The sequence below is a fragment of the Hibiscus syriacus genome, unplaced genomic scaffold (assembly GCF_006381635.1).
Source record: "Hibiscus syriacus cultivar Baekdansim isolate YM2019G1 unplaced genomic scaffold, ASM638163v2 tig00112383_pilon, whole genome shotgun sequence".
In the NCBI taxonomy this organism is placed as follows: domain Eukaryota; kingdom Viridiplantae; phylum Streptophyta; class Magnoliopsida; order Malvales; family Malvaceae; genus Hibiscus; species Hibiscus syriacus.
In genome coordinates this window covers 2736237-2747763 of record NW_024063319.1, presented here as the reverse complement: position 1 = coordinate 2747763, position 11527 = coordinate 2736237, and the positions used below count along the sequence as shown (strand labels likewise).

Sequence of the window (11527 nt, the reverse complement as noted above, 5' to 3'; positions counted from 1 at the left end):
TACATCTTAATTAAATAAAAACGAAAGTGATCATATATTATATTTTTAAAATCAATAGATAAAAGATAGATAAAACATAAACATTAATGATCGATCACGTAGCTAACCATATAATATCCTTTTTGGTTAAGTAGTTGACAGCTTGTCTTTATTTGTTTTGGGGTTCTTTCACTTCGTTATTTCCATATGGCCCATAATGATCAAAAAAGTATATTGCTGATAACTAAACATGTTGACGAAGGTTGAATGTTAACTGTTGAACGTTCGTTTAAACCCCAATCCGTTATTGTCGGCTATACAAAGAGGGACGGCAAATTACCAGAACGTAATTTATGCTTCTTTTTCTGCTAAAAATAATGGGTTTAAAATATTCATAAAATTATTTAAAAAATACAATAATTCAAATTAAATTTATAAAATTAAAAATATAGTGAGTTATAAAATAATAAACTATAAATATAAAAAGAAATTAAAAATATTTATATAGTATTAAAAAAGAATTAAACACTTTCATTAAAGAAAATCTTCTATTATATCCCGTGTTGAATATGTTTTCAATGAAATCAATCTTGTATTAGAATTGTCAATATTGATTTCAATATTGGTTTCAATATTGTATTAGAATTGTCAATATTAGAGTAACAACAAAACCAAAATTCTTCTTCAATTTTTGAACCAAATATTAATAAGTATCAATAGAAATCGAAGAAGAATTTGAGTTTTATTGTTACCCTAAACAAAATTGATTTCATTGAAAATATGTCCAATAAATAGTGATAGACTAAACTAGGGGTGAACACAACTCGATTCTACTCGAAAAGTTGACTTTTTCGACTCACCCTGACTTGAAAAAACTCGATTTGAATTGACTTCAAGTCATAATTTCATAAACTCAACTCGAGTTGAAAAAATTTCAAGTTCAAATCGTGTTGTAAAATACAACTCAAATACTCGAAATTTTTAGTAATTAGTAGACTGATTTTCAAGTTTGAGTCAAAGTTTAAGTCGAATCCCTCGACTTTATAAGGTATATGTAAATCACCTATGAAAAAAGTGCAAAAAAATATATATATGTATTATATATGGTTATAAAATATCATTTAAATTGGAATGAAATAATGTCATAATATTGTAAATATTTACAATTAAATTTAAATAGAAACTCAAAAATTTTGACTCGGCTCAACTCGAGAAAATTTCAAGTCAACTCCGAGTTATAAAATAGGACTCGTCAACTAGAATAACTCAAAATTTATTGACTTGACTCGATCGAATGCTCACCCCTAAACTAAACCTGCTGATAAATAATTGAAGACATGTTAAATGAAAGTGTTTAAATTTTTAATACTTTGTAAATATTTGAATAGTTACATCAACATTATAACCATCGTATCAATATTATGGAATGTTATATTAGTGCCATTAACAATCAATTCGGCATGTAACTATAAACATTAACCAAAGGATAAAAATAATGCAATTATAAATTGAAAACAAAATTATTGGTTTGAATTTAAGACGGGACAAATTTACCCCTTCATCCTTAAGAGTGGTTCAAATCGACCTCTATAAAATCATCCATCTCTTTATCTCAAAAGGCATCAGACTTTCCTTTCTTTAACTCTTTCGAACAAGTTATCAAAAACGGCGGCACTGGTCTTATAGGGGTTATTATCATCGCCTTGGGTCTTTTTGCATTTTTAAGCTCAACTCATGCTCAATTGCAGATGAATTTTTACGCTAAAAGCTGCCAAGAACACATCCCCAGTGCCCCATCACTGGCTGCATCCTTCATTCGAAAGCACTTCCATGATTGCTTTGTTAGGGTATGTACTTTTCCAGCCATTTTTCTCTCAATATAAAGTAGAGTTCAAAGACAGAATATTTGTTTCTTTTTTCCAGGGCTGTGATGCATCATGCATCAGTGCTTCTAAACTCCACCAATGGCCATTCCCCGGAAAAGAATGCCGTCCCAAATCGAACACTAAGGGGCTTCGATTTCATTGACGGAGTGAAAAGCCTGTGGAAGTTGAATGCCCAGGCGTAGTCTCTTTTGCTGATGTACTTACTTTAGTTGCAAGGGACTCGGTCGTCAACATTGTAAGTCAACTGCAATTTTCACCATAAGAGAAAAGAACACTAACCTGCAATTTTCTTCCAACAGGGAGGACCATTTTGCCAAGTTCCAACAGGAAGAAGAGATGCGGTCATCTCAAATGTCACGGAAGCATGCAACAACATCCCAAGCCCATTCAGCAACTTCACAACTCTACTTAGACTCTTCCAACCAAGGACTCGATACAAATGACCTGATTCTTCTATCTAGTACATAACATAACATTAATAATTTCTTAACTAATACATTAATTTCAAAGTAGGTTAAAGTGCAGAAATAGTCTCGACTACATGGTGTTATTTTTTAGTCACCCAACTATTAAAAATTATAAAATAATCCTTTAGTTATATGATATTGCTTTGTTGAGCCCCGACTATTTATTTATATATGTCAAATTCTTCCTTTTTGTTAAAAAAATCACGGTTCTCTGAGCTAGACATTTAATTATTATGTCATCGAGTCAATATTTGAAATATTATGTCATCATAACTACAACAAAATGGTTTTTTAGCGGCGTTTATTGAACAAACGCTGGTAAATACTCATACTTTAGTGTCGGTTTATATAAACGTCACTAAATATTGTACTTTAGTAACGCCGCCGAATACTTATACTTTAGTTGCGTTTTAAGCACAAACGCTGCTATACTCGTACTTTAGTAGCGTTTTTATATAAACGCAGCTAAAGACTCATATTTTAGTGGCGTCTTTATATAAACACCGCTAAAGACTCGTACGTTGTTTAGAATGAACGCCACATTAGTGGCGTTTGTATCGGCAAGATTATAGTTTCTAAATCCGGCGCCCCTTTAATCCTTTTTTATTTTTCCCTCTTCACCTATTTTTTTCATTCCTGCCGTTTACCCAAACCCATCTGTTGTTTCTTCGCCTTTCTCACTTTCTCTTCGTCGAATTTGCTACTTCTTCACCGATCTCACTTTCTCTTCTCTCTTTGCGGAATCTGCTGATTCGCAAGTTTTGCCGTTTACCCAAAGGTAAGGGGTATTTGGTTTCTTTTTCATCGAATCCGTTTCTGTGCTTTGGATTTTTACTCTTTTACTTCATTTTTTTTATTTTTGTGTTTCTGGACTTTGCATGAATTTCCCCCTATCAATTATTTATCTCTGAAATTGTTTTTGTTATTATTTCGTTGAATCGTTTTTTATTTTTGAAACAAATGTTGATTTTGATTTGATTCTTTGAAATGGTTGGGTTTGATTGTGATTTTGTTAGCTTTGTGTTTCGTTTTCCCCTGTTTTTCATTTTTGGACATGGATGACAATCGATCTGAGTATTTTCCATAGTTAAACTTATATGTATATCCAGTCATCTTTTCTTTTTAAATTATATGTGTATGCAGCCATCTATTCTTTTTTTATATATAAAAAATATTTTCCCCTTTGAATGGTTTTAGTATTGTGAAAAAGCGTTAATCACAGTTTAACATTTTTCTTGAATTTTGGAGCTTGATCTATATGTTTGTTCTTTTGTTTCATTGATGAATTGAACATCTGAACTTGTGAACACAGTTTAGTAGTATAATTATGATTTAGTGATTCTGATTTTAGATGTTTGTATTTATATGTATGTATTTTTTTTAATTATTTTACTATTTATAATTTTTTTTTCTAGTTGTCAGCATATATGGTAGGAATGTTTACAATATTGGTTCTTTCACCTTTCTTTGATTCCAGGAAAATCCAGTTCCATAATCCTCTGAACTCTTCACTAGCGTGTACGCAAAAGGTTCGGGTGTTAAGGTATGAAACTTTACCGAGTATATGTTCTTTTCTTATCTCTATCTATCTTTGCATATGTTCCTTTTAGGTATAACTTGTGAATTTCATTAATGAGTGAGCTCTCTTTTTCCTTTTCTTCTTGAACTAACATTGCTATCAGATAAGAATGGCATCCTTCAAATGTAGAGCTTTGGTAAAATTGATCATCAAGAATCTGTTTTGGAAAATTAGTTAATCCAAACTAGTCTAATTGTTACCCATTTATTTCTTACCAAGTTCTTCATGCAAAATGGGTAAGAAATTACCCGATGAAAGCCAGTAGTCAATGGTTTCATGATTAAGTATGTTTAGTATCCATCATGATGATCCTAGATGCTTTGATAATAAAGTTGAAGATCATATGTAGGAACCATGACTTAAAATACTTTTGTTGCTTAATCAGTGCATTAATATTTCTTTTGTGTACTTGTGTTATGGATTCAGAGAAAAGAAAGAGATTCGAGAGAAGAAAGTTGAGAGAATTTAGAAAAGAAATACTTAATTCATTACATAAGGAAAAAAGATGTGATTATACAGCATATATTATTTAGATACAAGTTGGAATTGAGAATCTAAAATGGACAGCTGGCATTCTAAAATAACATAATGATAACAAACTGATTCCTATCTTTATATTTCAACTGCAGGTATTGGGCCGTCAGGATTGGGCCTCTCACTCTCCCCCACTACTCCTTTAGTCTTCTCCAACCCATCAGATAAGTCCACCCTTTTACTCCCTCGTGCTTCAAATCCTTCCCTGATTTCAATTCCCAAATTACTTACCTTAATCCCTAACCCTCGTTCTTCTAATCCCAATTCTTCTTCGTTCCTCCTTTCATTCTCTTCCCCTCCGATTCTAACATTACGTTCTTCCTCCTCTTTTCCTACTATGACAATACCCCCCTCTCGAGACGACCCTTGTCCCCAAGGATCAAACGTAGGAAATTGTCCTCGCAAAACTGAATAGTCTTCCCAAGTATCATTCGCGTCATCCATGTTCACCCATCGAATCAACAGCTGAGTTACGGGTTTACCATTTCGATTCACAATACGTCTTCCCACCACTTTTAATGGTTTGATTCGCAACTGACCATCATTTTCTATTGCAGGAGGATCTGTGACAGCTTTGGAGGAATCCTCGATGAATTTCTTCAAGAGACTCGCATGGAACACTGGATGAAGTCTCGATGAATCTGGTAAGTGCAATTTATAAGCCATTGCACCTATCTTTTCAATTATTTTATATGGCCCATAGTATTTGGCTGCTAACTTGAGATTTCTTCGCAGGGCAAGGGAAGTCTGCCGATAGGGTTGTAATCATAGGTAAACCAAATCTCTAACATTAAAATTCCTCTCTGATCTATTCTTATCTGCCTGTTGCTTCATCCTGTTACTGGCTAACTCTAATTGTTGTTTAACTAACTGCCTGAGATGTTCCCTGCTATTCATAATTTCATTGACTGACTGTACAGTAGAGTCTGTAGGCCAAACCATAATAGGTGGTTTAAACCCATATAATACTTCAAATGGAGTCAACTTTAAAGCAGTATGATAAGTGGTGTTGTACCACCACTCTGCTTGAGATAACCAGTTAGCCAATTTCCTAGGCTGATATAAACAAATGGCTCTTAAATACTGTTCCAAACACTGGTTAACCCTTTCTGTTTGGCCATCTGTTTTTGGGTGGTAAGCAGTGCTGAAAACTGCTTTAGTACCCAATTGTTTCATCAACTCCCTCCAAAACAAGCTAGTAAAGGTCTTGTCTCTGTCAGAAATGGCCATTTTAGGCTGACCATGTAGTTTATAAACATTATCTAGGTAGATTTTAGCTACCTCTGCTGCAGTATAAGGATGAGATAAATATAGAAAATGACTGTACTTTGTGAATTTATCCACAATCACTAAAATACAGTTCTTCTTTAGTGAAGTAGATAAACCCTCAATGAAATCCATAGTGATAATTTCCCAAGCTTGAGTAGGAACATGTAAGGGCTGTAGTAAACCAAGCTTAGCTAAATGTTCCACTTTAGTCTGCTGGCAAATTTCACAACATCTTACATAAGTAGCAACCATAGATTTAATATTTGGCCAATAAAAATTTGACCTAATCCTGTAATATGTAGCCTGTGCACCTGAATGTCCCCCTTGAGGAGAGTCATGCAAAGTCTGTATAATCTGCAATCTAAGGCTTCCATTAGCTCCTACATAAACTCTCCCTTCATATCTAAGAACAGCCTTAGCATACTTCCACTTAACATCAGCAGGAGGATTAACAGTCAAAATTGATATCCAATTTTGAGCTAAAGAATCACCCTTATAACTGTCCTCAATCTCCCGAACCCAACTGGGAATCAAAACTGTCACCCCCATAGTCAAACATTATCCTTGATCCTCCCACCTTCTAGATAAAGCATCAGTAACTATATTTGACTTCCCCTTTCTATACTGAATAGTATAATCTAATCCCAACAACTTTGTCAACCCCTTCTTTTGAATAGTATAATCTAATCCCAGCAACTTTGTCAACCCCTTCTTTTGAATAGTAGTGGTCAACTTTTTCTCTAATAAAAACTTTAAGGGCTCATGGTCAGTCTTAATAACAAATGGGCTACTCTCCAAATAATGCCTCCATTTGGAAACAACCAATAGAATAGCAAGATATTCTCTTTCATAAATAGATAATACTGAGTCTCTAGGATTTAGAGCTTTACTCAAATATGCAATAGGTCTTCCTTCTTGGGAAAGAACATCCCCACACCTCCTCAACTAGCATCTGTCTCTAAATAAAATGTCTTAGAAAAATTTGGCAGGGCTAGGACTGGAGCAGAACACATAGCCTTTTTAAGATCTTCAAAAGCAGCATAAGCAACAGAATTCCACTGAAAGCCATTCTTCTTTAACATCTCTGTCAATGGCTTGCTAATAATGCCATAATCTCTGATGAATCTTCTATAATAACATGTTAGACCTAGAAACCCTCTGAGAGATTTAAGGGTTTTAGGCTTAGGCCAAGATTGCATCACTTCAATCTTGCTAGGATCAGTAGACACCCCTGCAGCAGAAATAATATGACAAAGATATTCCACCTTAGTCTGTCCAAAAAAACATTTGGACAGTTTTGCAAATAACTGATTAACTTGCAAAACTTCCAAAACAAGTTGTAAATGTTGAGCATGCTCTTACATACTGCTGCTGTACACTAATATATCATCAAAGAAAACTAAAACAAATTTTCTTAGGAAAGAATGAAATAATTCATTCATGAGAGCCTGAAATGTAGCAGGTGCATTAGTAAGGCCAGAAGGCATTACCTTAAACTCATAATGCCCTTGATGTGTTATGAAAACTGTCTTATAAATATCCTCTGGTCTGATTCTAATCTGCCAGTATCCAGACCTCAAATCAATCTTAGAAAAATATGATGCCCCATGCAACTCATCCAATAAATCCTCTACAATAGGAATATGGATTTGTCTTTGATTGTCATGCTATTTAACTGCCTAAAATTCACACAAAATCTCCAACTGCCATCATTCTTTTTAATAAGAAGACAGGGTGATACAAATGGACTTCTGCTAGGCTTAATAACAGCAGAAGAAAACATACTGGCAATCTGTTTTTCTACCTCCACCTTCTGATTATGAGGAAACCTGTAAGGCCTAGGTAGGCCTGTAGGTTCAGTAAAAATTATGCTATACTGCTCCAATACATGCTGGAGTTCAGTAGGAATAGAAGTAGAATTTCATGCCATAGTTAAGAAAACCACATGACCCAAAATATCAGAATCCCATGCAGACATTTTAAGTAATGTAGCTCCTGATATTTGTTGTAGTTCAGTTGAGGGCTGCTGTCTCTGAATACAAATTTTCTCTCCATGATGGTCAAAGCTTAAAGTCATATTATTGAAGTCCATTAATATTGGACTGAATAACCTCATCCAATCAACTCCCAAAATCATGTCACTTCCCCCCAATTTGAGCAACCTAAAATCATGTAAAAAAGTATGTCCCTGCATTTTCCATTCAACTTTGTTGCAACGAGCAGAACTAAATAACTGTTGACCATTAGCCACAGTGATAGCCAAGGGATAAGGAGTATTAATCTGTATACCCGTATAAGCCCATTTAGGAGTTAAGAAACTATGTGTGCTGCCACTATCAATTAGGATATTCAATGGTCTTCCTTGAATAGTACCATGTATTCTCAATGTATTATGGCCAATGCAGCCAGTAATAGCATTCATAGAAATCTCCAAATTTTCATCTTCTTGTTGTTGCAAGTGTTCTGGATCAGTAGGACAATTTTCCAATGTAAAAGTTTCCATCTCTTCACTAATCATATTCAACTGCCTAGTTTTACACTGATGCCCTGGCAAATACTTTTCACCACATTTAAAGCAGAGGTTATTTTGCCTTCTGTAATCCATAAGACTTTGCTTTGGATTTGGTACTGATGTAGGTTTTGTAGGTACTGGCAGTGTAGTTGTTTTAGATGTATATAAGGGGTTTGGGTAGGGTGGGGTTTTAAAAGAAGACCTCACTCTTTTGTTCCCAAACTTCATAGACAGTTCATACAGTTTGGCCTGTTTAGATGCTTCAGATAAATTTTTAGGATCTAAAGCCTTGACCCTATGCTTGATATCATCTCTAAGTCCACTAATAAAAAGTGACACAAAAAATTCCTCAGTCAAAGTATGATTCTGCAACATATGAGGTTGTAACTCCTCAAACTTCTCTTGATAATCTTCCACAGACCCTTTCTGAGTCAATTTAGTGAACTCCTCAACAATATCAGAAAAAGTTCTATCACTGAATCTATGACAGAGATTAGCTTCAAATTCATGCCATGTCACACGGTGTTTCTGCATAATGTAACCATCAAACCAAACTTTTGCCTTGTCTGTTAAATACATTGTAGCTAGTTCCAATCTCTTCTCAACAGGAACCCCACAAATAGAAAAGTATTTCAGGCACTTCTGAACCCACCCTCTCAGATTAACCCCTTTAAAGAAAGGAAGTTTTATTTTAGGTCTATTCCACATAATCCCAGAACTAAATGAACCCCCTGGCCCCCTTTTTTCAACTTCTAGTCCCAATATAATAGGTCTAGATTCACTATTTTCACCCATTTGATTCTCAGGCCTAGAACTGTTCTTAATGGCTAGACAAGCATCGGGTTTAGACTTTAATATCCCAGGTTCATTCGTTTTATAAGTAAACCTAGATTTGTCATTCACCACAGTCACCATAACAGGAGTCTTCTCCTTATTTTTAGAAGTATCAGGAGATTGTACCTGCTCACCAACAGATTGCTCTTGGTCTCCAGTTCTGCCTGTCAATATCTTCAATAACTCTTCCACATAGCCTTGATTAGTTTCCATTCTGGACTCCAATGCATTGATTCGATTCTCTTGATTTTCCCACCATTTGGGTGGATTGGTTTCATCCCGTCCTTGTTTAACTAAAGCAGTTAAATCTTCAATCTGCTTTTGCAACCCTGATAAATCAGCTTCAACCATAGTTTGATTCCTCTTTGGCATGCCAGAATCGAGGCTCTGATTACCAATTGTTATGGATTGGGAGAAAAGAAATAGATTCGAGAGAAGAAAGTTGAGATAATTTAGAAAAGAAATACTTCATTCGTTGCATAAGGAAAAAAGATATGATTACACAACATATATTATTTAGATACAAGCTGGAATTGAGAATCTAAAATGGACAGCTGGCATTCTAAAATAACACAATGATAACAAACTGATTCTTATCTTTATATTTCAGCTGCAGGTATTGGGCCGTCAGGATTGGGACTCTCACTCTCCCCCACTGCTCCTTTAGTCTTCTCCAACCCATCAGATAAGTCCACCCTTTTACTCCCTCGTGCTTCAAAACCTTCCCTGATTTCAATTCCCAAATTACTTCCCTTAATCCCTAACCCTCGTTCTTCTAATCCCAATTCTTCTTCGTTCCTCCTTTCATTCTCTTCCCCTCCGATTCTAACATTACGTTCTTCCTCCTCTTCTCCGTCTATGACAACTTGCGTCTGAAAGGGAATTAGATTTTGGTCAAACATTGAGGTTAATACATAGGAATAGGTGCGGCGTGGCCATCACCATAAAAATTTTCAAACATCTGAAAAAATTCCACAAACCTACTTAAGATATTGTTATCAAAATTCTGGCTGAGTCAAACATAGGAGAGTTTAGATTGGAGTAGACTGTATACTTGGCAAGAATTCTAGTTGAACTGAACCTTCAGTAGTTGAAATGATTTCAGCCTACTTTGGATTTTTACTAGAGTTCCTGTTATTCAAGGCAGTGAACATGGCAAAAATCACAGTTAGATTCAGCTAAAGACCTTACTTAAAGGTTTGATTTTGTTGTATCTATATGGAATACTTGATTAGATTATGGGGCCGAATTGTTCCAAATTAGGCGTGTGCAGAACCCGTGGGTTTAACTTTTAGCCCATGTTTTTACGTTCCTATGATTTCATTGGTTGTTGATTTGCTCTGCCCAATCCATGGATAAATTCATTTCTTGAAATGCACAAAAGCTTTAATGCTCGATAACAAAGTTGGTCATCAAGTATATATATCTTCTATATAGTTTTGTTTCATTACTTGTGAACTTGTGAACAAAGTTTTGTTTCTTGACGAGTTCATGCAATCTCTTGATTCAGAGCCTCCATTGGAGAATTTACCTGGAGATGCTGGAAAAGTAACATGCACTTCTGATAAGGATGAATCAGTAGCTGGATCCGGCTCAAAGTCTTCTGGTCGAGCTTCACAAAATCCTCCGATACGATGCCTAATCAGCAACTTTATCCTACATATATTTTTTCCAATTTAGTACACAACCTTTCAATTTTCTTAATTTGGTCACATGCATGAACAATTATTTCAGTTATTACCTTAAGATGATAACCCATAGTTTACCCAACTTAACAAGGTTCTTGATCACTTAAATTTAACTCAACATGATCACCATAATCTCTAGTATCATGCAAGCCAACAATTTTAATTTATTCAATAATCAAGCTTATCAATTTCTCAAGAATTAACTCAATTAAATCCTTAAAATTTCGAATGGAAAGAGAATGAAAGACTTACTTGTTAGGCTATGTAATTTCCTTAGTTAATTCAAGCTTGAACTAAGCTTGCATGGACTGTCTTCTTCTTTGTATTCTCTCCATTTTTTTTCTTTCTAAATTCTATCTAATTTTTCTTTCTTTGTCCGGTCACCAAATGAAATGGGAAGGATGATATTATTTCATCCTTAATGGAGGTGGAAATGCCTAATTTAGCCTCTCTTAGTACTTAAGTAACCAACCATTCAAGGGCATTTATAGGAATTTGAATTTTTAGCATGAAATAATAATATTTGCAATCTAATTCAACCTGACCACAATGATTTAGGTTATTACTCTTTTCCTATTTTTAATTAGATCCTTGTTTAATTTAATTAATCCAGGTTTTAATTCAACTTAATAATTATCCTAAACAATTCGATTAGGCCCTCTTTCAATGTAATTAATTTAATTTTCAATTCAACTTGGATTTTACTTAGGCAATTTAATTTATCCTATGCAATTTAATTAATTTAAAACTCAATTCAATTAAATTCGATTTTCATTCTA

General features: G+C 34.5%; 1 protein-coding gene and 1 pseudogene across 1 annotated transcript; one reads left to right on the top strand and one right to left on the bottom strand.

Annotated features, from left to right (window-relative positions):
* The first annotated feature begins 246 nt into the window (after positions 1 to 246).
* Positions 247 to 2333, top strand: LOC120178970 (annotated as a pseudogene).
* A 4322-nt stretch (positions 2334 to 6655) lies between these two features.
* On the bottom strand, positions 6656 to 9411 carry LOC120178969. The gene is made up of 4 exons (XM_039184713.1): positions 7657 to 9411; positions 7500 to 7605; positions 7205 to 7344; positions 6656 to 6985 (listed from the first exon to the last, which is right to left on the bottom strand). The coding sequence occupies exons 1-4, from the start codon at positions 9409 to 9411 to the stop codon at positions 6656 to 6658; spliced, it is 2331 nt and encodes a 776-aa protein (XP_039040644.1).
* Positions 9412 to 11527: the final 2116 nt, after the last annotated feature.